This window comes from Meles meles, chromosome 7 (genome assembly GCF_922984935.1).
Source record: "Meles meles chromosome 7, mMelMel3.1 paternal haplotype, whole genome shotgun sequence".
NCBI lineage: Eukaryota > Metazoa > Chordata > Mammalia > Carnivora > Mustelidae > Meles > Meles meles.
The window spans coordinates 131309020-131334600 of record NC_060072.1 but is presented as its reverse complement, the minus strand read 5'-3'; the positions used below and the strand labels follow the sequence as shown (position 1 = coordinate 131334600).

Here is a 25581-nt window from a genome sequence, read left to right as displayed (position 1 = left end):
AGTGAGTCTGTAGTATGAGAGAATGAAATCAACACGCAGAGAAACAGAGATAAGAGGTGAAGTCCTAAACCCCACAGGAGGAGAAGGAAGAAACAAATATACTAATAATCAGATTAATACAACTGATGTAACTAAAGACCAGATTCGGCTCTGGGCTGGCTGGTAGCCAGAACAAAAAGAAAAACAGAATGTGTACCCAGGAGCTATCAAAAAGGAGAAAATATACCAGGATCCTCAAGGGAGTCAATTTTCCTGAAGCTAAATTATTAAAAGAATTTCTTATACACAGACTTCTATATAAGGGTCACTGAGAGACAAAATGGACAAGTGTCCATGATGAGATTATTTTAGCAAATGCAGATTCCATATGCTACTGCTTAAAATGACAACTAAGTTGTATCATAATCATTATGCACAACTAAGAGGCTAGACTATAATAGACAACTAAAGTGAAGTTGTTAACTACAGCTTTATTCTTCCAGGAAGCTTGCTAGTGAAAGAGAAAAGACAAAAAAATGAAAGGTGAAAAATGTACAGGGAAAGCAAAATCCATAGGAAAATTCAAAAATGTGTGTGTAGGGGGAAAAAATCAAGAAGAAAGAACACACTAAACCGCAAAACAAGAGCCTGGAAGAAATGGTAAAAGACCATATCACAGGCACAGATAGTGAATTCCACTTAAAAACTAGCTGCTCCCCTTCCTAGAACTCCTATAAATGAGATAAAAGGACATAAAGCTACAAACAGAAAAAGAACATTAAGAGAAGACAACAGCTATAAAACTTCAGAAGCTAGAAAGTAGATTAGTAGTAAATGACTTAACAAATCTGAAAAGGTTGTTGTAGTACGATAAGCCCAAAAGCAATGTATCTTGGAATATACAGCAACAACTAGAGGAAGTTTAGGTACCAGGCATCAAGGTAGGGAGTCACACATCACAGGTGGTGGTACATGTATCCAAAAGGAATGGGCTCAGGGGAAGCTAAAAATAGGAGATGGAATACACTCTGAAAAACAACTGACTTCCCACTGATCTCCTTCACAACTATCCCCATCCTGGAAAACTGCAGAAAGGGTAAATGAGGAAACCTGGGCTTGGGAATACCAGGAACAGCTAAGGAAAGGGGTACCATACCAGAAAAAGAAGAATTAATGGAAAATCTAACTCTAAATCATGAAATTCCAGCAAACATCTCAAAGGATACTGAATAACCAGGCTAATCAATCCCAAACAGATGACTGGAAGATTTCCCTCTCATTCAGTTAACCAGCTGATGGTGTCCTAATTCAAGAATCCAGTTACATCACCTATAAGGAAGCTAATCAGCAACAATCCCTGCCCACACACACACAGTTTTCAATCAACTCATGAGGAGTTTGTCTTAAATTCAAATAGGTGGCTGAGAGTCACCACATTTTTAAATAAGGTCTCTAACAAGACAGGCCAAGACAATGGTACAAAGGAATTCTGAGGAAGAGTCCTAGGAGCAGACAAAAACTTCAGAAAACTGAAACAAAATTAAAAAAAACAAAAACAAAAACAAAAAACCCCTTCTGATTAATATCCTCAATGTAGAGGAAAAAGACATTCCATATTCATGGAATGGAAGAGCCAATATTGTTAAATATCCTTACTACCCAAAGCAGGCTACAATCCCTAACAAAACAGCAACAGGTTTCATGTAACTATAATAAGACTAAAATTTGTATGGAACCACAAAAGACTCCAAATGGCCAAAGCAATCTTGAGGAAAAAAACCAAAGCTGAAGGAATCACAATCCCAGATTTCAAGACATATAATCTATAATAATCAATACAGTATGGTACTGGTACAAAAGCAGGCAAACAGATCAATGGAACAGAAGAGAGAGCACAGAAATAACTCCAAGCTTTTATGGCCAATTAATCTACAACAAAAGAAGAAAGAATATACAATGCAGAAAAGACATGCTCTTCAACAAGTGGTGCTGGGGAAACTGGACAGCTACATGCAAAGAAACAAAACTGGAACACTTTCTCAGTCACACACAAAAATAAACTCAAAATGGATTAAAGACCTAATGGTGAGATGTGAAACCAGAAAACTCTTTGAAGAAAACACTGGCAGTTAACATCTCTGACATCAGTCATAAAAACATTTTTCTGGATATGTCTCCTCAGGCAAGGGAAACAAAAGCAAAAATAAATCACTGGACTACATCAAAATAAAACACTTTCACACAGCAAAGGAAACCCTCAACAAAATGAAAAGGCAACCCACTGAATGGGAGAAAATATCTGCAAATGATATATCTTATTGATAAGGGATTAATATCCAAAATATATAAAGAAGGGGCACATGGCTGGCTCAGTAAGTAGAGCATGTGACCCTTAATCTCAGGGTCATGAGTTTAAGGCCCATGTTGAATGTGGAGCCTACTTAAAAAAATAGAAAATAAAAAAGATATACAAAATTTTAAAAAGGAAGAAGAACTTCTACAACTCAACACCAAAATACCCAATTAAAAAAATGAGCAGGGAAAAAAAAGAGTAGAGCTGAGGCACGTGGGTGGTTCAGGCAGTGGAGCATGTGACTCTTGATATCAGGGTCATGAGTTCGAGCCACACACAGGGTACAGAGACTACTTAAAAATAAAATCTTGATATGCTCTGGTGAGTGCTGTGAAGTGTGTAAACCCGGCGATTCACAGACCTGTACCCCTGGGGCTAATAATATATGTTAAAAAAAAAAATTAGCTCGGGTCATGGTCTCGGGGTCTTGGGATCGAGTCCCGCATCAGGCTCTCTGCTCCGCGGGGAGCCTGCTTCCCTCTCTCTCTCTCTGCCTGCCTCTCTATCTACTTGTGATCTCTCTGTCAAATAAATAAATAAAATCTTTAAAAAAAAAAAAAAACATTATTTCATAAAATAAATAAAATCTTGAAAAAAAAAATGGGTACCTGAAATATTTTTCCAAATAAGACACACAGATGGTCAACACATACATGAAAAGATGCTCTAAATCACTCATGATTAAATATAAATTTAATTAAATGTAAATTAAAACCACAATGAGATATCACTTTACACTAGTCAAATGGCTAGTTCAAAAACACAAGAAATAACAAGTGCTGGGAAGGATATGGCGTGAAGGGAACACCTGTGCACTGTTGGTGGAATATATTGGTGCAGATACTATGGAAAACAAAATGGAAATTCCTCAAAAATTAAAAACAGATTACCATAGGGCACCTAGCATCCAACTCTTGATTTTGGTTCAGGTCACAGTATCACAGTCATGAGACCAAGCCCTGCACCAGGCTCCACACTCAGAGGGTAATCTACTTAAGATTCTTTCTCCCCCTCTATCCGTCCCCCAACTTGAGCATGTACTCTCTCTCTAATAAGTAAAATTTAAAAAACAAAACAGATTACCATATGATCTAATAATTCCACTACTGAGTATTTATCTTAGTATATGTGCTGCCGAAGCGAGCACCTGAGTATTTATCAAGAGAAAATGAAAACACGAATCCAAAATAATATATGCACCTTTATGTTTATTGCAGCATTATTTACAATAACCAAGATATAGAAGTGGTTCAAGTGTCCATGGATAAATAAAGAACATGCAGTGTGTGTACACACACATACACACACAAAATGAAGAATAACTGAGTCATAAAAAAAAAAAAGAGAGACCCTGCCATTTGCAAAAACAGGGATGGATCTAGAGAGTATTACACTAAGTTATCTAAGTCAGAGATCTAACATAATTTTGTTTGTATGTCGGGATCTAAACACAACAAATGAAAGAAAGAAAATAAAAGACCCATAAATCCAGAAAACTGGTGGTTGCCTGAGGGAATGGGCAACATGGGTGACAAGGCAGTAGGAGGTACAGGCTTCCAGTTACAGAATGAATAAGTCGCAGGGATGAAAAGGCACAGCAGAAGGAATACGGTCAGTTATTGTGTGGTAATAGTATTATACAATGACACACAATAGCTATATTTGTGGTGAGCATAGCATACCATAGAGAACTGTGGAATCACTATGTTGTAAAACTAAAACTAATGTAACACTACATGTCAACTACACTTCAACTAATATATATATATATATATATATATATATACACTGCAACCAAGAAATAAAAACAGAAGGAATAAAGAACAGAGAGCATAAAGGAGCCCTTGGAAATTAGAAGTATAATACACCTTAGAAATTTAAGTGAAGGGGTGCCTGGGTGGCTCAGTCATTAAGCATCTACCTTCGGCTCAGGTCATAATCCCAGGATTCTGGGATCGAGCCCCACATTGGGCTCCCTGTTCAGCGGGAACCCTGCTTCTCCCTCTCTCACTCCCCCTGCTTGTGTTCCCTCTCTCCCTGTTTCTCTCTCTGTCAAATAAATACATAAAATCTTTTAAAAGAAAAGGGGGGGGGAGGAAAGAAATTTAAGTGAAGGTTAGAAGACAAAGTAAGGAACTGCCTCATGATCCCGGGGTCCTGGGATCGAGCCCCGCGTCGGGCTCTCTGCTTGGCTGGGAGCCTGCTTCCTCCTCCTCTCTCTCTCTGCCTGCCTCTCTGCCTACTTGTGGTCTCTATCTGTCAAATAAATAAATCTTTAAAAAAAAAAAAAAAAAAAAAAAAAATATTGAAAATTGGAAAATTAGTTCAAAGATTCAATAACCAAATTAAAAAACATACAAAAAAGAAAAACAGAACTGAGGAAATCATCAAAGAAATCCTTCAAGACAAATGTTATCATTAACTGAACTTATATTCCCTAACATGATTTTACCAAATCAAAAGGGCCACTGAATACCATGAAAAATATCAGAAATAACCTGGATTTTAAAAAAAAAAAAATCCAGAGAAAACAATCACATTTCTTTTTTTTTTTTTTTTTAAGATTATTTATTTATTTATTTTATTTGACAGACAGAGATCACACGTAGGCAGAGAGGCAGGCAGAGAGAAAGGAGGAAGCAGGCTTCCTGCTGAGCAGAGAGCCCGATGTGGGGCTCGATCCCAGGACCCTGGGACCATGACCTGAGCTGAAGACAGAGGCTTTAACCCACTGAGCCACCCAGGCACCCCCAACAATCACATTTCTAATACAAGGTATTAGAAATCAGAACTTTACTGGATCTCAAACAGAAACACTGAACCTGGGGCACCTGGGTGGCTCAGTGGGTTAAAGCCTCTGCCTTCGGCTCAGGTCATGATCCCAGAGTCCTGGGATCGAGCCCCGCATCAGGCTCTCTGCTCTGCAGGAAGCCTGCTTCCTCCTCTCTCTCTGCCTGCCTCTCTGCCTACTTGTGATCTCTGTCTGTCAAATAAATAAATAAAATCTTTAAAAAAAAAAAAAAAGAAAAGAAACACTGAACCTAAGAAACAAATCACCAAAATTCTGAATGAAAATTATTTCCAGGGGCCCCTGGGTGGCTCAGTCAGTTAAGCGTCTACCCTTCAGCTCAGGTCATGATCCCAGGGCCCTAGGATGGAGTCAAGCACTGGGTTCCCCACTCAGTGGAGAGCCTACTTCTCCTTCTCCCTCTGCCCCTTCCCCCTCAATGCATGCTCTGTCTCACAAAAAAAATAAATACAATCTTTAAAAAAAAAAAAAAGAGGGACACCTGGGTGGCTCAGATAGTTAAGTATCTGACTTTGACTCAGGTCATCATCTCCAGGTCCTGGGACTGAATCCCACATCAGGCTCCCAGCTCAGCAGCGAGTCTGTTTCTCCCTCTACTTCTGCCTATCCCCCTGCTTATGCTTTCTCTCTGTATCTGTCTCAAATGAGCAAATAAAATCTCAAAAAAAGAAAATGGTTTCCAACCAACAATTCTATATTTAGCCAAGCTATCAATCAAGATGATAAAGCTACCAATTTTATCAAACATGTAAAAACTTTAAAAAATTATTTTTTACATATCATTTCCTATGAAGCTACTAGAGGTGCCCACTAAAACCAGAAAACAAACTATTAAAGATGCAGAAACAGGGAGGATGAAGCATTATAAAACAGAATCCAAAATAAGCAAGAAATAAACTCCTAGGACGACAGTGAAGGAAAGATCCAGCCTAAAAAGAAACCAGCACAGATGACAGCAGGAAGATGGTACCCAGAAGATCTACTAGTTAAAAAGGAAAGGAGGAAGAGGGAAAAGTGCAAGAGGAGAGAGAGGAGGCAGCAGAAGGGGTGACAAGAGGAGGGAGAGGGAAAAAAGGCGGAGGAAGAGGGAAGGAGAGAGGGAGAAGGGAAGAAGATGGAAAGAGTGTAGGGAAGAGAGGAAAAGGAAAAGTGAACTCATGGAAAATTTTATTAACAGACTACCCGATTCATTAATCATTTGAATGATTATATGAAAAAGCAACTGGGACATATAGAAAGATTTAAATAAAGAAAGAAATAAAGAGGGGCGCCTGGGTGGCTCAGTGGTTTAAGCCTCTGCCTTCGGTTCAGGTCATGATCTCAGGGTCCTGGGATGGAGCCCCGCGTCGGGCTCTCTGCTCAGCAGGGAGCCTGCTTCCCCCTCTCTCTCTGCCTGCCTCTCTGCCTACTTGTGATCTCTCTCTGTCAAATAAATAAATTCTTAAAAAAAAAAAAAGAAAAGAAAAGAAAGAAAGAAAGAACATAAGAGGACGCCTGGGTGGCTCAGTCTGTTAAGCACCTGCCTTTGGCTCAGGTCATGATCATAGGGCCAGGCATCAAGTTCCTCAGTGAGCTCCTTGCTCAGCAGGGAGCCTCCTTCTCCCTCTGCCTGGCTACTCCCCCTGCTTGTGCTTGCACTCCCTCTCTCTCTCTTTGACAAATAAAGTCTTAAAAAATAAATAAAATGTTTTTAAAAAGGGGCTAGGGGCACCTGGGTGGCTCAGTCGGTTAAGCCGCTGCCTCCAGCTCAGGTCATGATCCCAGGGTCCTGGGATCGAGTCCCTCATCCGGGTCCTTGCTCGGCAGGGAGCCTGCTGCTCTAACTGCTTGTGCACTCGTGTGTGCTCTCTCTCTTGCTCTCTGACAAATAAATAAATAAATAAAATCTTTTAAAAAAAATAAAAAAGCATCTAAAAAAAAGAGTATAAGGAAAATGAAAATAAAAGACCATTATTAATCCCAAGGAAATAAAAAAATCAGTAGACTTTTGGCTCACAAATAAACAAAATATTTAGATAGTAAAATATTACTGTTTAACACCAGTGATTTAATGAAAATTTGTGATATACTGAAAGACAACTACTAAAACTGGTATGTCAAGAGTAGCTGCTTATAGCGGCTCCTGGCTGGCTCAGCTGGCAGAGCACACAACTTTTTTTTTTTTTTTAAAGATTTATATGACAGAGACAGCGAAAGAGGGAACACACCAGGGGGAGTGGGAGAGGGAGAAGCAGACTCCCTGCTGAGAGGACCTGACACAGACACGCAGATGCCAGACTCGATCCCAAGAGCCTGGGCTCATGACCTGAGCTGAAGGCAGACTCTTTTTTTTTTTTTAATTTTATTTATTTATTTGTCAGAGAGAGAGAAGAGCGAGAGTGAGCACAAGCAGACAGAGTGGCAGGCAGAGGCAGAGGGAGAAGCAGGCTCCCTGCTGAGCAAGGAGCCCCATGTGGGACTTGATCCCAGGACGCCGGGATCATGACCTGAGCTGAAGGCAGCTGCCCAACCAACTGAGCCACCCAGGCGTCCCTGAAGGCAGACTCTAAATGACTGAGCCACCCAGGCACCCCAGAGCACACAACTCTTAATCCTGATATTTTGAGTTCAAGCCCAATGAGGAGTTTGGAGATTACTAAGAAAAATAAATTTCAGGGCGCCTGGGTGGCTCAGTCGGTTGGCATCTGCCTATGGCTCAGGTCATGATCCCAGGACACCGGGATTGAGGCCCGCTTCGGGCTCCTTTCTCACCAGGGAGTCTGCTTCTCCTTTGAACCTTCCCTCCTCTCATGTTCTCTCTCTCTCTCAAATAAATAAATAAAATCTTTAAAAAAAAAAAAAAAGAAAGAAATATAAATTTCAAGGGCGCCTAGGTGACTCAACTGCTCAAGTGTCTGTCTTTGGCTCAAGTGTCTGTCTTCGGCTCAGGTCATAATCTCAGGGTTCTGGGCTCAAGCCCCATGCTGGCTCTCTGCTCAGTGGGGAGCCTGCTTCTTCTCCTCCCTCTTCCCTCCACCCCTGCCTGAGCACATGCATATGAATGACCTTTCTCTCTAATAAAATCTTAAAAAAAAAAATTTTTAAATAAGCTTTAGAAAACAATAGCTGCTTATACTTTCTTTTTAGAAATATGCAAGTAAATACCAGAAGGAGCAGCCAAAGAGGTTGCTTCTGGCAATGAGATTAGATTTCAAGAGTCAAACAGCAAAGTACTGTTTCCTTTGTGTGAGAGAAGTTTTCAGTAATACCTGACTTTGACTATGCATTTATTACTTTAATAAACATAGAAATTAAATCTTAAAAAAAAAGAAATTTAATCTAAACTTTAAAAAAAGGAATAAATAGATACCATATGCTGGGCAAGGTATCAATACATTCCTATGATTTCATTTCTCTTACTAGTTGCATAGGCAGGTTAGAAAAGGATAAAGCAAGTGTTAAGCACCTACTTCATGTCAGACATCATGCTAGGCTTTTCTCATAGTAAATAAGAATCAAGAGAGACAACAGGAACTGGCCATTTACTATTTTATCTATGGTGGTAAGCACTAACTGTTAACTTTCTAAAAACACCTCTTTTGGGGCACCTGGGTGGCTCACTGGGTTAAGCCTCTGCCTTGGGCTCAGGTCATGATCTCAGAGTCCTGGGATCGAGTCCCGAGTCAGGCTCTCTGCTGGGTGGGAAGCCTGCTTCCCCCTCTCTTTCTGCCTGCCTCTCTGTCTCCCTGCATGTATTCCTGCAGGAGTTTAAAAACTTTTATTTAAGTTTAAAAACTTAAATAAAAAATAAAAGCACCTCTTTTAAAGCTACAAAGGCAAATGTTAGACATGAATCAGCAATAGGAGAAAAAATGTTAGCAGTATTTAACTCTGAAGGCATTCTATTTAAGACTTTTTTTTTAAAGATGTTATTTATTTATTTGACAGAGAGAGATCACAAGTAGGCAGAGAGAGGGGGGAAAGGAAGCAGGCTTCCTGCTGAACAAAGAGCCCACATGTGGGGCTCGATCCCAGGACACTGAGATCATGACCTGAGCTGAAGGCAGAAGCTTAACCCACCGAGCCACCCAGGTGCCCCTAAGACTTACTTTTTTTTTGTTTTTTTTAAGGTTTTATTTATTTGACAGAGAAAGAGACAGTGAGAGCAGGAACACACGTGGGGAGAATGGAAGAGGGAGAAGCAGGCTTCCTGCTGAGCAGGGAGTTCAATTTGGGGCTCCATCCCAGGACCCTGGGATCATGACCTGAGCTGAAGGCAGATGCTTAACCCATTGAGCCACCCAGGCGCCCTGAAGGCATTTTATTTAAAGTATACAAGCTTGGGGTGCCTGGGTGGCTCAGTGGGTTAAAGCCTATCTCTCTATCAAATAAATAAAATCTTTAAAAAGAAAATTTAAAAAAATAAATAAAGTATACAAGCTTTTAATTATATATGAAATTTTAAAACTGCAATTGTCTTCTTGCACTCAGAAATCAAAGATAAATAAATCTGAAAACAATTTTTAATTATGTAGATAAAGGTTAATCTCCAGTACCAGAAATAAAAAAGAAAAGCTAAAAAAATGAGTATTAGTTGAAGCTGAGGCAGTAAATGAAGATACCTGACCTGTTATATACCTCAGAGACTGGAACTGACTATGACACTAGCACAGACCCTAGATACACACACACACACAAAGTTCTAACTGGGTTCCCTGCATAAGGATAGGACCGCTAAAGGCCTATTAAACAACCAAAGGGGAATGAATCTATCATAGAAAAACATGGCCTAGACTGGTAAGACTAGAGAAGGTGCACTGAAGTGAGATGCTGGTTCTGAACATCAGTAGAGGGGTCACTCTAGAAAAACCAGAAACTCAGTTGATGCTGAGAGTGTGTGGTACCCAAAAATCCATTATCTAAAGGGTACCAGATTCCAGTCAAGAAACAAACTTAAAAATTACTCTGGAGCAGTGAACCCCAGTAGGCAAACTCTGACAGAGTCTGGTTACCAACCCCAATACCATTCTACCGTTCTTCCCTCCTAACAAAACGCCCATTTTATTCAGTTCTTCAACTGACCCATATTTTGAAGTCTAACAACTAAAAGCCGATAAAATTAAGCGAAATGTATTGACTGGGACTTCAGAAAAACAAGAAAAGAAGTCAGCTGGGAAGAAAACCACTTTTTAACTTTACCATGCCCCCCTTCTACCTAGAACTTCTTTCTGCAGGTCACAATGACTGCAGTTCCAGCTGCCATGCTCTGACTATGGGACACCCCTGAAAATGAAAACCATATGCTAAGGATGGCATAGCAGGAGGACAAATAAAGCCTGATCCCTAATGATATCACAGAGTTGTCAAAAAAGGCTTTAAAAGGCCTTCTGAACTCCTTTTAAATGAAAGAATTCATAAATCTGTAAATTCCTCATTTGCAGAAGCTACTGTAATCTCGCCTTTGTTAGGGGCCAAACACGGTTCTTCAAAGACAGCAATGCACAAACTCCCCACAGTAACATCTTCACTGTGTTCCAAGCAGAACTGGAATCCACAGAAGACAGCAACTCCTGAGAATTAGCTCACAACCAAAAATTACAAAGTATATGAAGATCCCTACCACCAGACTTAACAAACAAAACAAATGAAAGAATTCTAAAATCTCTGAGAAGTATTAAAATTAGTTGTTTTTAGGGGTGCCTGGGCAGCTCAGTGGGTTAAGCCTCTACCTTCAGCTCAGGTCATGATCCCAGGGTCCTGGAATCAAGCCCCGCATCAGGCTCTCTGCTCAGCAGGGAGCATGCTTCCTCTTACCCTTTCTCTGCCTGCCTCTCTGCCTACCTCTGATCTCTCTCTCTGTCAAATAAATAAATAAAATCTTAAAAATAATAAATAAACAAACAAAATTAAAAGATAAAATAAGTTGTTTTTAGTAAGCTCTACAACCTATGTGGAAATTGAACTCATGACTATGAGATCAAGAACTGCATGCTCTGGGGCGCCTGGGTGGCTCAGTTGGTTAAGGAACTGCCTTCAGCTCAGGTCATGATCCTGGAGTCCTGGGATCGAGTCCCACATCGGGCTCCCAGCTCCATGGGGAGTCTGCTTCTCCCTCTGACCTCCCCTCTCATGCTCTCTCACTCTGTCTCTCTCTCAAATAAATATTTAAAAAAAAAAAAAGAACTGCATGCTCTACCAAGTGACCCAGCCAAGTGTCCCCAAGATAAATACGTTTTAAATATTCAGATAATAAAGGAATATCATCCATAAGGCAACAACAGCAAAATATTATGGGAAAAAAGGCAGGGCGCCTGGGTGGCTCAGTCATTAAGCATCTGCCTTCAGCTTGGGTCATGATCCCTTGGTCCTGGTGTTAAGCCCCGTATGGGGCTCTTTGCTCAGTGGGAAGCCTGCTTCTCCCTCTCCCACTCCCCCTACTTGTGTCTCCTTCTGTCAAATAAATAAAATCTTTAAAATAAAAAAAGGCAAAATGAAAAATACAATACATATTGTAGATATGATTCACTCAGAAAAGAAATTCACTGACTGGGTTAACAATAAGCATAAATCTCAAGACAGAGCTAAAGAGATTATCCATAATGGAGAGATAAAAATGAAAGAGAGAGAAAATATGAAAGAGAAATTAAAGAAAGAGACAACTCTAAAGAGAAATTAAAAGACATGAAGAGGGGCCCCTGAGTAGCTTAGTACATTAAGTATCTGCCTTCAGCTCAGGTCATGATCCCGGCATCCGAGGATGGAGCCTCAAGTCAGGTTCCCTGCTCGGCAGGAGTCTGCTTCTCCCTCTCCCTGCTCTTGCGTGTGCATGAGGTCTCTCTCATTCACTCTCCCTCTCAAATAAATATTTTTTTAACTTAAAAAATAAGATATGAAGAAAATAACAAGAATCCCAAGCACATACCTAGGTAATAATTCCAGAAAAAAATTAAATGAGGTGACACTTGAAGAAAATTTTCCAAGATGAAAAAAAAAAAACAAGGGCGCCTGGGTGGCTCAGTGGGTTAAAGCTGCTGCCTTCAGCTCAGGTCATGATCTCAGGTCCTGGGATCGAGTCCCGCATCGGGCTCTCTGCTCAGCAGGGAGCCTGCTTCCTCCTCTCTCTCTGCCTGCCTCTCTGCCTACTTATGATCTCTGTCTGTCAAATAAATAAATAAAATCTTTTTAAAAAATAAATAAATAAATAAATAAATAAAAACACAAAAGAAAAAAAAAAAACAGTCCACAGAATGAAAAAGCCAATCAAGGGACGCCTGGGTGGCTCAGTTGCTTAAGCAGCTGCCTTCGGCTCAGGTCATGATCCCAGCATCCTGGGATCGAGCCCCACATCAGGCTCTTTGCTCCGCAGGGACCCTGCTTCTCCCTCTGCCTCTGCTGCCACTCTGCCTGCCTGTGCGCTCGCGCTCTCTCTCTCTCTGGCAAATAAATAAATAAAATCTTTAAAAAAAAAAAAGAAAGAAAGAAAAAGCCAATCAACTGAAGCAGGAAAAGCACTATGCTAACAGATTCTCTATTTATCACAATTAGATACCAGAAGACAAACTAGAATAAAATCTTTACTTACAGGAAAACAACAATGACTCTAGAACTCAAACTAGCATAGAAGAGAGCAAAATAGTAATATTCTTAGACACAAAAAGACAAACATAGCTTGCTTACTACTTACTAGATAAACACTGGAGGGGAACCCGAGAACTGTGTAAAAATTTTAAAAAAGGGGCGCCTGGGTGGCTCAGTGAGTTAAGCCTCTGCCTTCGGCTAGGGTCATGATCTCAGGGTTCTGGGATCGAGTCCCGCTTCGGGCTCTCTGCTCAGCAGGGAGTCTGCTTTCCCCTCTATCTCTGCCTGCCTCTCTGCCTACTTGTGATCTCTCTCTGTCAAATAAATAAAATCTTTTAAAAATAAAAAAATTAAATTTTAAAAAAGGAAATGACCCATAAAGCAGCAAGGTAAAAAACTGAGTTGACTAACATTTTATTAATGTTAGGTCTAAATTACAGATACCTATTAAAAAACAACTGGGGGTGGGGGGCCGAGCCTGGGTGGCTTACATGGTTAAGCATCTGCCTTCAATTAAGGTCATCCCAGAGTCCTGGGATGGGGCCTCACAATGGGCTCCTTGCTCAGCAGGGAGCCTGCTTCTCCCTCCCACCCCTGCCGTTCCCTCCACTTGTGATCTCTGGCTCTGCCTACCTCTCTGTCAAATAAATAAAATCTTTTTTTTTTTTTTTTAAGATTTTATTTTATTTATTTGACAGAGAGAGATCACAAGTAGCCAGAGAGGCAGGCAGAGAGAGAGGAGGAAGCAGGCTCCTTGTGGAGCAGAGAGCCCGACGCGGGGCTCGATCTCAGGACCCTGAGATCATGACCTGAGCCGAAGGCAGCGGCTTAATCCACTGAGCCACCCAGGCGCCCCTAAATAAAATCTTTTTAAAAGAAAAACAAAAAGGGGCGCCTGGGTGGCTCAGTGGGTTAAAGCCTCTGCCTTCAACTCAGGTCATGATCTCAGGGTCCTGGCATCGAGCCCCCCATCAGGCTCCTTGCTCAGAGAGCCTGCTTCCTCCTCTCTCTCTGCCTGTCTCTCTGCCTACTTGTGACCTGTCTGTCAAATAAATGAATAAAATCTAAAAAAAAAAATAGAAAAGAAAAGAAAAACAAAGAAACACAACTGGGCTCCTGGCTGGCTCAGTCAGTTAAGTATCTGCCTTTAGCTTGGGTCATGATCCCAGGGTCATGGGATCAAGCCCTGCATCGGGCTCCCTGTTCAGCAGGGAGCCTGCTTCTCCCTCTGCCCCTCTCCCTGTTCCTTCTCTCTCTCCCTCACTCTTTCTCTCAAATAAATAAAATCTTAAAAAACAGAAATTAAATTTAAAAATTAAGGGGCGCCTGGGTGGCTCAGTGGGTTAGGCCGCTGCCTTCGGCTCAGGTCATGATCTCAGGGTCCTGGGATCGAGTCCCGCATTGGGCTCTCTGCTCAGCAGTGAGCCTGCTTCCCTCTCTCTCTCTGCCTGCCTCTCTATCTACTTGTGATCTCTCTCTGTCAAGTAAATAAATAAAATCTTTAAAAAAAAAAAATTAAATTTAGGGGCACCTGGGTGGCTCAGGTTAAGCCTCTGCCTTCGGCTCAGGCCATGATCTCAGGGTTCTGGGATCGAGTCCCGCATCGGGCTCTCTGCTCAGCAGTGAGCCTGCTTCCCCTCCCTCTCTCTGCCTGTCTCTCTACCTACTTGTGATCTCTCTCTCTGTATCAATAAATAAATAAAATCTTAAAAATAAATAAATAAAAATTAAATTTAAAAAATTTTGAAAAAACACACAACTACTAATTTGGGAGACTAAAGGTAAGGTGGAATTTAGGGTGCCTTTTTGGCTCAGCTAAGCACCCAACTCTAGATTTCATCTCAGGTCATGATCTCGGGGTTAAGAGATTAAGCCCCATATCTGACTCATGCTGGGTATGGCGCCTGCTTGGGATTCTCTCTCTCTCTCTCTCTCTCATCCTCCCCCTTCAAACAAATAAATAAATAAGGTAGAATTAAAATACAGAAAACATACCACAAATCTTGCAAGGGAAAGAGTGGGAATACAAGGCATCCTGAGATCTTTGGTTCTATTAGTTTTTGACTCATTGAAAATACAAAGTATGCACATTAAAATTGTAGGACAATCATTGACAGAAAAGAAACAGAATACATTCTCTCCAAACCAACAAGGATTTAAGAAAAAAAGTGAGGGGGGGGCGCCTGGGTGGCTCAGTGGTTTAAGCTGCTGCCTTCGGCTCAGGTCATGATCTCGGGGTCCTGGGATCGAGTCCCGCATCGGGCTCTCTGCTTGGCGGGGAGCCTGCTTCCTCCTCTCTCTCTCTGCCTGCTTCTCTCCCTACTTGTGATCTCTATCTGTCAAATAAATAAATAAAATTTAAAAAAAAAAAAAGAAAAAAAGTGAGGGGAGAATAGGGGCACCTGGGTGACTCAGCTGGTTAAGCATCTAGTTTCCGCTCAGGTCATGATCCCGGAATGTCGGGATCGAGCCCCCAATAGGCTCCCTGCTCATCAGGAATCTGCTTCTCCCTCTGCCCCTCACCCCACTTGCACTCTCTCTCAAATAGAAATCCTTAAAGAAAATCCTTAAGAAAAAAATGTTTCAAAAAAAAAAAAAGGGAATAAAGAACATTCAATCACTTGAACTGAAGGAAAAGAGATGGAAAAAAGGCATGGTAAATAGAAAACAAAATAAATTTATTTTATTTTATTTTTAAAAGATTTTATTTATTTATAAATTATTATTAAGAGAGAGAATGAGAGGGAGCGTGCATGAGAGAGGGGAGGGTCAGAGGGAGAAGTAGACTCCCTGCTGAGCAGGGAGCCCAATGTGGGACTGGATCCTGGCACTCCAGGATCATGACTTGAGCCGAAGGCAGTCGCTTAACCAACTGAGCCACCAAGGCACCCCAGAAAATAAAAATTCTGAAATAAGCCCGAATATACCAGTCGCTCTATAAATGTAAACAAATTAAAACCTACCTATTAATAAAGACTCTCAAACAGTATTTTTTAAAAACACCAAGCTTGGGGCGCCTGGATGGCTCAGTGGGCTAAGCCTCTGCCTTCATGATCTCAGGGTCTTGGGATCGAGCTCAGCATTGGGAATCTCTGCTCAGCGTGGAGCCTGCTTCCTCCTCTCGCTCTGCCTGCCTCTCTGCCTACTTGTGATCTCTCTCTCAAATAAATAAATAAAATCTTTTAAAAAAATAAAAATAAAAATAAAGTAAAACACCCAGCTTGGGGGTGGGGGGGGAGCCTGAGTGGCTCAGGTGGTTAAGTGTCTAACTTCTAATTTGATTTCAGCTCAGATCATGATCTCAGGACGTGAGACTGAGCCCCACCATAGGGGTCCACGCAGGGCGTGGAGCCGTTTAAGATCCTTTATCTCTCTCTCCCTCTGCTCCTTTCCCCACTATCTCTCTTAAAAAATATAGAAAACACCAAGCTTTACTATGTCTACAAATATGCTTACTGCAGTACTATTTGTGATTGTGAAAAATTAGAAACCTAAATGACAATCAATAAGGAAATTAAATTTGGGCGCCTGGGTGGCTTAGTGGGTTAAAGCCTCTGCCTTCGGCTTAGGTCATGATCCCAGGGCCCTGGGATCGAGACCCATATCGGGGTCTCTGCTCAGTGGGGAGCCTGCTTCCCTTCCTCTCTCTCTGCCTGCCTCTCTGCCTACTTGTGATCTGTCTGTCAAATAAATAAATAAATAAATAATCTTTTTAAAAAGGTAAGGAAATTAAATTTAAAAACAAAGATTCAAAAAGGAAATTAAATAAACTGTGGTGCATTCTGTGACGAAACACTAAAAACAGATAAAAATAATGAACTAAATCAGTATGCACTAATGTAGCATATCATAAGCTGGAGAACATATATACAGTATGATGCCATTCCTAAAAAATAATACTAAATAATATATATGCATACATTCATGCAGTATAAATATTAAAACAGTGAAATACACACACACAGGGGAATATTATTTGGCCATAAAAAAGAAGGAAATCATGCTGTTAGCAACAACACAGATAGAGGGCATTATGCTAAGTCAAACAAATCAGACAAACAAATACAGATCTTCCTCAATGTGCAATGGAGTTATGTCACAATAAACCCTAAGTTGAAAATACCATATATTGAAATGTGTTTAATACACCTAACCTACCAAATATCAGAGCCTAGCCTAGTGTGAAACACTTACATTAGCCTACAGCTGAGCAAAAATCATCTTAACATGGAGCCTATTTTATAGTAAAAATGTTGAATACCTTATGTAATTTATTGACTACTGCACTGAAAGTGATAAACCGAGTGCCTATAAGGGTAGGCACTTTTGTCTGTCTGTTTTTTAAGATTTTATTTATTTATTTGACAGATAGAGAGCACAAGTAGGCACAGCAGAAGGCAGAGGGAGAGGGAGAAGCAGCCTCTCTGCTGAGCAGGGAGCCCAATGTGGGGCTCAATTCCAGGACTCCGGGATCATGACCTGAGCCAAAGGCAGACACTTAAGCCACTGAGCCACCCAGGCGCTCCTAGAGAATGATTCTATCTGTGGTTTGCCCTCCTGATCTGACTTGGCAGCTAACTGGCAGCACTGGCTAGCTGCTGCGGCCCAGCATCACAAATCTACTGCGTATCACTAGTCTGGGAAAAGATCAAAATAGAGGGTTTAAAATATGCATTCTACTGAATACATACTGCTTTCACCCCACTGTAAAGTCAAAAAATCCTAAGTCGGGGACCATCTGTACTATATGACCTCACTTACATATGGAATCTCAAAGAACCAGTGTCATAGAAACAGAAAATAAAGTGACGAATGCGAAAGGCAGGGGATGGTGGGTGGGGAAAGGGCATGAGGTGGTCTATCAAAAGGTAAAAAAACTTCTCCTTATACAGTAAGTTCTGGGACTGGAATATATAGCATGGTAAATATAATTAACATTACTGTATTGTGTATATGAAAGCTATTAAGAGTAAATCTTTTTTAAGTTCTGTGTATATGTGTTTTTAAGTAAGCTTTATACCCAACATGGGGATTGAACTCATAATCGTGAGATTAAGAGTCCTATGCTCTACCAACTGAGCCAACCAGGTGCCCTAAGAATAAATCTTTAAAGTTCTAATCAAAAGAAAAGAAAACCACAGGGATGCTTGGGTGGCTCAGTTAGTTAAGCATCTGCCTTTGTTACAGGTCATGATCCCATAGTCCTGAGATCAAGCCCCACATTAGGGTCCCTGCTCAGGGGGTAGTCTGCTTTTCCCTCTCCCTCTGTCCCTCCTCCCCATGCACCCAAACAACCCAGCCCTGTTCCTGCTCTCTCTCGCTCTCTCTCTCTCTCAAATAAATAAAATCTTAAAAAAAAAAAAAAAAGTCTGTAACTATGTGAGAATGGATGTTAACTTTTAGTAATCATTTTGCAATATACATATACACATACATATATATAATCAAATCATTACATTGTATACCTTAAATCAATACAATGTTATAGGTCAATTATATCCCAATGAAACTGAAAAGAAGAAAGAGAAATGGTCCCAACAGGGGCACCTGGGTGGCTCAGTCATTAAGCGTCTGCCTTCGGCTCGGGTCATGATCACAGAATCCTGGGATGGAGCCCCGCATCCAGCTCTGTGCTCCATAGGAAAGCCTTCTTCTCCCTCTCCCAATCCTCCTGCTTGTGTTCCCCCTCCCTCTCTCTCTCTCTAATAAATAAATAAAACTTTAAAAAAGAAAAAAAAGAAATGGTCCCTACAGATACCAAAAGGGTAAAAAGTATTTCAACTTCAGGGGCGCCTGGGTGGCTCAGCGGGTTGGGTTAAAGCCTCTGCCTTCGGCTCGGGTTATGATCCCAGGGTCCTGGGATCGAGCCCCACATCGGGCTCTCTGTTCACCGGGGAGCCTGCTTCCTCCTCTTTCTCTGCCTGCCTCTACTTGTGATCTCTGTCTGTCAAATAAATAAATAAAATCTTTAAAAAAAAAAAAGTATTTCAACTTCATTTTATTTATTATTTTAAAAAGGCAAGATTTTATGTCCTATAGTCATACTTATCTATGGCATACATATTAATATAACTTTACTTAATAAAATTGAATATAAATACACAATACAGGTAAGTATATAGTTCAGATGGTTTTACACATTTATAGTGACTTTTTTGCATTATATATTTTCATTAAGCAAAAATTAAAAAATAAAATGTGGAGGAGCCTGGGTGGCTCAGTCAGTTAAGCATCTGCCTTCAGCTCAGGTCATGATCCCAGGAGGTCCTGGGATCGAGCCCCACGTTGGGCTCCTTCATTGGTGGGAAGCCTGCTTCTCCCTCTCCCTCTGCCTGCCACTCCCCCGCTTGTGGTCGCTCTCTATGTCAAATAAATAAATAAAATCTTTAAAAAAAAAAGTATATAAATGTTATAAATGTATGTATAAATGTTATATAAACATTTCCAGTAAGTCTCTTCAGCCCGAGATAATTAAGAACAAATACCCATTAAATACAAAATAGTCATCAGAGGTTTAACCTCTCACCACCCAAGAGTGGTTACTAAACAATGTTAAGCCTAATCAAAAATCTTCAGCATGGGGCACCTGGTGGCTCAGATAGTTAAGCATCTGTCTTTGGTTCGGGTCATGATCCCCAGGTCTTGGGACAGAGTCCCACAGTGGGCTCCCTTATCAGCAGGGAGTCTGCCTCTCTCCCTGCTTGTGCACGCTCTCCCTCTCCTTCAAATGAATAAAGTCCTTTAAAAAAAAACCTTCAGGGGCACCTGGGTGGCTCAGTGGGTGAAGCCTCTGCCTTCGGCTCAGGTCATGATCTCAGGGTCAGTCCTGGATCAAGCCCCACATCAGGCTCAGCAGGGAGCCTGCTTCCCCACCCCCACCTCTCTCTGCCTGCCTCTCTGCCTACTTGTGATCTCTTTCTCTCTGTCAAATAAACAACATCTTTAAAAAAAAAAAAAATTTTAAAAAAACAACAACAAAATTCAATCTCTAACTTTTACTTTCCTCACTTGTTCAATATTCAGTCTAATCCTACAATCTCTACTCTCTTCGGTACCTATAATGAGAGTTCTGCCCAAAGGAACTACAACTGTGGTCTCAGAAACTTTTCTCAGCTCTTCGGTATCCTTATAGCAATGTCACTATCAACTATTCTTTCCTGAGAAACCGACTGTTACTACTGCAGGCTTTCCTCTCCTGGCAGTTCCTTTTCCATGCTTGGTAACTTGTTCTCTTACTCTCCCCAAGTGTGGATATTCACCATAGCTGTCTTCATTTTTCTTTTCTCTAACAACAAAAAAATAATGTCATTTGGTTCCCAGTCTTCCTTCTATGCAGCTCCAACTCTCTAACTTGACTCCATTACTTTAATTCTAAATTTCCAATGAAAAACCCTAGCATCATCAAAACGAACCTGCCCAATTTTAGTATATGTGCTGCTGAAGCGAGCACAAAAACCAACATGGCCAATCCCTCATTCATCAAACCTGCTGTCCTTTCTCTATTACCATTACTCTATGACTATTAATGGTATCATCATTCCAGTGATAAACCTTGATACTAAAAACCATCTCTGATTATTCCCTTCCTTTACCCAATATCCATTTCTGTCATTTCATCCTTCAAAACTCTCCCTCCCTTCCTTTCTACTCTCACATTTTTAGTGTAATATCATCCTAAGTCTTTCAGTTTCTAACTTCCCCCTTCAAATCCATTCTATATACTCCAAACTACTTATCTGAAATTAGAACTTTATTATTCCGCCAAGGTACTATCAGCTCATAAATCCCTTCTCTGAGAAGTGAGCTATCCAAACCCACAGACATCTCTCTGTGTCTAAGCAACTCTATTGTCTAGCCATGACTAGTTGGTCCAGCACTAGGTACCTTATCCAAGTCAACACAGTTTTTGGTTTTGTTTTGTTTTTTTACCCAAAGGAACATGAGACTCAGCATGAGATTTAGTCTCTTGAAACAGGAAACAGAAAATATTAGGAGCTGAAGTATAGCCACTTTCACCACAGGAGGCAATACAGAACATGATGGTTGAGAGCTTAATCACAGCCCAGCTTCCAACTAGATATGCATTTCTCTTCAACTATGATGCCTTTATCCATAAAATGAGAACAACAAAATACCTCAAGGTTTGATAAGATGATTAAACCAGAAAATTCTCACAGAACATTTAACATAGAATCTGACAGTAAACAGACTATAGCAGAGAAAAGCTGCAGAAAGGAAAAGAAAAAAGCAGACACACAAAAGCAGAAATAAGATTAAGACTAATTCAATTCTTGGGATACCTGGCTGACTCAGTCAGTAGAGCAACTGACTCCTCATCTCTGGGTCATGAGTTCAACCCCCACCTTGGCACAGAAATTAATTTTAAAATAAACAAAGTAATAATTACCAAAGGGAAGGATTTACTTAAAAAAAAAAAAAATGACTAATTTGGGGCACCTGAGTAGTTCAGTTAAGCGTCTAGCTCTTGGTTTCAGCTCAGTTCATGATGTCATGGGTTGAGGGACAGAGCCCTCAGCTGGCTCCTTGCTCAGTGGGCAGTCTGCTTGAAAGATTCTCTTCCTGGGCTCCTAGGTGGCTCAGTTAGTTAAGCTACTGCCTTTTGCTCAGGTCATGATCCTTGAGTCCCAGGATCAAGTCCTGCATTGGGCTCCCAGCTCAGTGGGGAGTCTGCTGACCCTCCCCCGTCTCATGCTCTCTCTCTCATTCACTCTCAAAATAAATAAAATCTTTTTAAAATAAAAAAAACATAAAATGCCCTTTTTCTGCTTATTTGGGCTTAAAATCAGTTTTTGTTTCTCACAAAGGACATTCTCTTTTATAACTACATTATAGGAAATTAAAGTTGCACTTCTTTAAAACCTCAAACGGCCCCCACATCCTAAGAAAACCAAAATAAAATGTATTCTTCAATATCTGTAAGGTAACTACCTCAATTCACCTTGATATCTTGACCATATCCTCAGAAAGAATAAAGGAATTAAAAACAGGCAACAAGAGGCATTTACGGCGAATAATACTGGCATCCTACCATTCTCCATTCACAGACCTCTTTATCTGACTTCTTCATATCCACCTTCTTATTTTCTAATCTTTCTCTGGCTCCTGTGCCACCCCTTGGAACAGCCTCACCTTACAATTAGTGTTTACTAATGAATTAAAGCATAACTTCTTTGGCTTGGTGCCCCAACTCCAAAACCATAACATGTTACAGACAGGAAAAAACAAAAAGAAGACCTATGTATACATCAAGTCCTGAGATTTATGAATTCATCCTCTTCTTACTATTTCCCATTATCATAATGCTCATATAGCTGTAATTCTGCTACAGTGCATTCTTACACACAAATGAAACATATGAACAGAATACTGCTCTGAGATGCCTGAGTAGCTTAGTTGGTTAAGCAACTGCCTTCATTTAAAGTTATGATCCTGGAGTCCCAGGATAAGTCCCACACTGTGCTCCCAGCTCAGCGGGGAGTCAGTTTCTCCTTCTGACCCGCCCCCCTTCTCTCTCTCAAATAAATAAGTAAAATCTTAAAAAAAAAAAAAAAAAAAGAATACTGCTCTGAGTCTCACAATCCTAGATAAGCTACTCAGCCACTATTTTTGATCAAAAAACTGCCTAGGCAAAAATAAAAGCTTCCATGCTACTATGTAGATGGAAGTTGAAATGTTTGTTTTCTACCTCTGTCAAATCCTCTAGTCAACACCAAAAAGAAGGAACTACCACAGTGCAAATGGCAATACTTTTATATGATTAATGAAGATCAAATCTATTTCTCCCTGGTATTTCCAAAACGTCAACTGAAAAAAACACTTTGAGCCACAAAGAATAAACATACCACCCTCATGACTATAAGAAGTTTACAAAAGTGTTCAGAAAGAAGATATCCAACCAAGTAAAAAAGGAAAATTTTTATGCTGCTTTGCCAAAAAGACTGAATGTCTGAAAACACTAAGCATTCAAAGTTAAAACTATACACATGCAGATACAGTAAAAAGAATACAGTGGTTAAACTCCTGTGTTTTTTCATTAAACAGAACCTAGCAGAATTATCACCTTAACTTCCTTATGTTCTATCGCCAATTTAACCCTTCAACAGTAGACAGAGCTAAAGTCCAAATACAACTTTATGTTTTATCCATTCAAAGTATCCCCCAACATATACTTATGTGGTTCAATTTGTTTTTCACGGTTTATAAAACTGGTTTAAAACTTAAGTCAATATTTGGCCCAAATTCAATATTTGAACAAAAGACTGAAAACCCTTCAAACTGAAACGTAGTGTGTGGTGTCCTAAGCTACTCATTTAAGAATTTTAATGTTTTTGATAAACAGTTCTTACCACTCTGGCTGCTCTCTCCTGAGATTCACATTTCCTGCAAAACCATGGTCCAGTGGGTACTTGAACAATGCCATAGCAAGCTATTCAGAAATAAAAGATTTTAAAACATATTAACATTTTTTATATTATGGAAAATAAATACCCTTTCAAAGCCCTCTAAAATAATTACCTCTCAGACTGTTCACATAAAAATGCCCATTTTTCAAAGAATGAAAACATTTTATATTTTTACTTACCACATATATTATCACCTAATAAAAACTGCATGATATTTTGGGGTTTAAGATTTTATTTATGTATTTGAGAGAGAGATTAAAAGAGACAGCATGAGCAGTGGGAAGAGGGCTAAGGAGGCTCCCCACTGAGCATGGAGCCCAACATTGGGCTCAATCCCAGAACCCTGAGATCATGACCTGAGCCAAAGGCAGATGTTTAACCGACTGAGCCACCCAGGCATTTTAATATGTATGACATTTTAATAGATGTATGAAATTTTAATAGAAACATTAAAAGATCAGCCTTTTGTTATTTTAGATAAGCATAACCATTACAAATTATACTGAGTATTTTGTGATAGGGAGAATATTTAGTAAAATTTAACACACGGATTTTTTACAAAGAATAACTCAGGAAGAAATTCATTCATTCCTATATCCTGCAATTTAAATAGCAAGCATTTTAGAGATATCTAATGAAAATATTTCCAAATCACCTGTCAAAATAAGCACCAAATATTGCAGGAAAGAAAATGAAATGTATTGTTAAACATGACATGCTTCCATTTGTATAAATTGTCCAGAATAAGCAACTCAATAGATGGAAATGTACACTACTGGTTGCCTAGTATTGGGAGAATTGAGAAGAAATGGAGAGTAACTGTTAATGGGTCCAAGGTTTCTTGTTAGGTTGATGAAAATGTTCTAAAACTGGGGTGGAAGGGATAGGGTGGCTGGGTGACAGATATGGGAAGGGTATATGTTGTAGTGAGTGCTGTGTATTGTGTACAATACACAGACTTATGAATCACAGACCTGTACCCATGAAACAAAAATTTTAAAAAATAAAATAAAATTGGGGTGCCTGAATGGTTCAGTCAGTTAAGAGTTCGCCTCTTGATTTCAGCTCAGGTCATGATTTAGGAATGTGAGACTGAGCCCGGCCACCTGCTGAGTGCTGGGCATGGAATCTGCTTAGGATTCTCTCTCCCCCTCTGTAACCCTCTCACCTTCCTCTTAAAAGAAAATAAAGAGAAAAAGAAAAAAGAAAATGTTCTACAATTGTGTGGTAACTAGATGTAAAACTCTGTGAGTATACTAAAACCAGTGGACTGTACACTTTTAGTGGATGAATTGTATGGTATGTGATCACATTTCAATAAAACCATTATTTTAAAAAGTTTATTTCTAAACTAAATTCTAGAAATACGATGTGAATATTCCAACAAGTGATTTTAGTAGATCTAAATCTCATTCTAGTTTTTAAAACTTGATATTTAACTAACTCAAAGTTGCAATTTTCCCAAAAACCTAGAAACTGATAACCAACTGATGTTTTTGGATGAGCTTGCTCAGAGGAAGCTTGCAATATTTTAAATACTGGAAAGCACTAAAAGAATATAAAATCAGCACAAATTTTTAAAACTCCAAAAGCTAAACTTGTAATTCCTCTTAAAATTTGTAAACAGGTCAGTGTAAAAATGTCCTAGCAGGCAAAAAACACTGCATCAATGTCCAAAAACTTTTCTATTAACACAGAAGTACTACTTCTAGACAAGAAAACTTGAAGCTTAAACGAATGTTATCTATATTAGGAGATGACATTACCTATTCAAACTTGATAATTCAGAATCCAATTCCTAAGAAATACCTCCATAAACACCAATGAACACTGCGATGGAAATGCTAATATATCAGCTCTAAAACCTTAAAAATCAGTATCAACACACATTGTTTTCACTCCTTAAAAGAAGGAAGGTGTGCAACTTTGGGGTTTGTCTAAATACAACGGAGGAGAACTGCACTCTGATATTTAATTCACTATCTCTTAAGTCTCCCTTACCCATTCTGAGATTTCATTCTATAAAGAATGCACTTTAAGCCCCATATGTTTAGGCTTTCTCTCATTCAATAGTATCCTTTCTAACACACTACTAAATATTTGCATCACTCATGCCAAATTCAGACATGGGAAGCAGGGCAGGTTGGTGAGTAACAGAACGAATAGAAGAGACACCCAAAAATTATGTAGGTTGTTTCCTTACCACCTGTAACAGTCCGAAACTTTAATGGGCAGAAAACTCTCTTACTAGTGTCCTCGGCTTTTTTGTAATATCCAAAAAACTCACCGAATGGAAACACCAAGAAATAACCTAAGAAGCTCCCCAAGTCACTGGCCGCACCACTATCTCCTCTTCTCTTCAGTCACTTAAGCTGAGGAAGTGGCCAAATGCAGCCTCAACAGCCTCATCCACCAGCCCAGGGCAGCTGAGCCAAGCTACTCCTGCAGCAGCACAACCG

The 25581-nt window shown here is 40.0% G+C and overlaps 1 protein-coding gene across 8 annotated transcripts in view; it reads right to left on the bottom strand.

The window, feature by feature from the left end:
* Positions 1-25581, bottom strand: part of MLLT10 (MLLT10 histone lysine methyltransferase DOT1L cofactor) — a 244978-nt gene that overhangs the window by 217980 nt on the left and 1417 nt on the right. For 7 of the 8 annotated variants that reach the window (XM_046010903.1, XM_046010902.1, XM_046010901.1 and 4 more), the window contains exon 3: positions 23066-23145. In XM_046010903.1, coding sequence (XP_045866859.1) covers positions 23066-23145 — 80 coding nt within the window. Of the gene's footprint in view, positions 1-23065; positions 23146-25581 lie in introns of those variants that run through there. The other variant, XM_046010907.1, reaches the window with a different exon arrangement.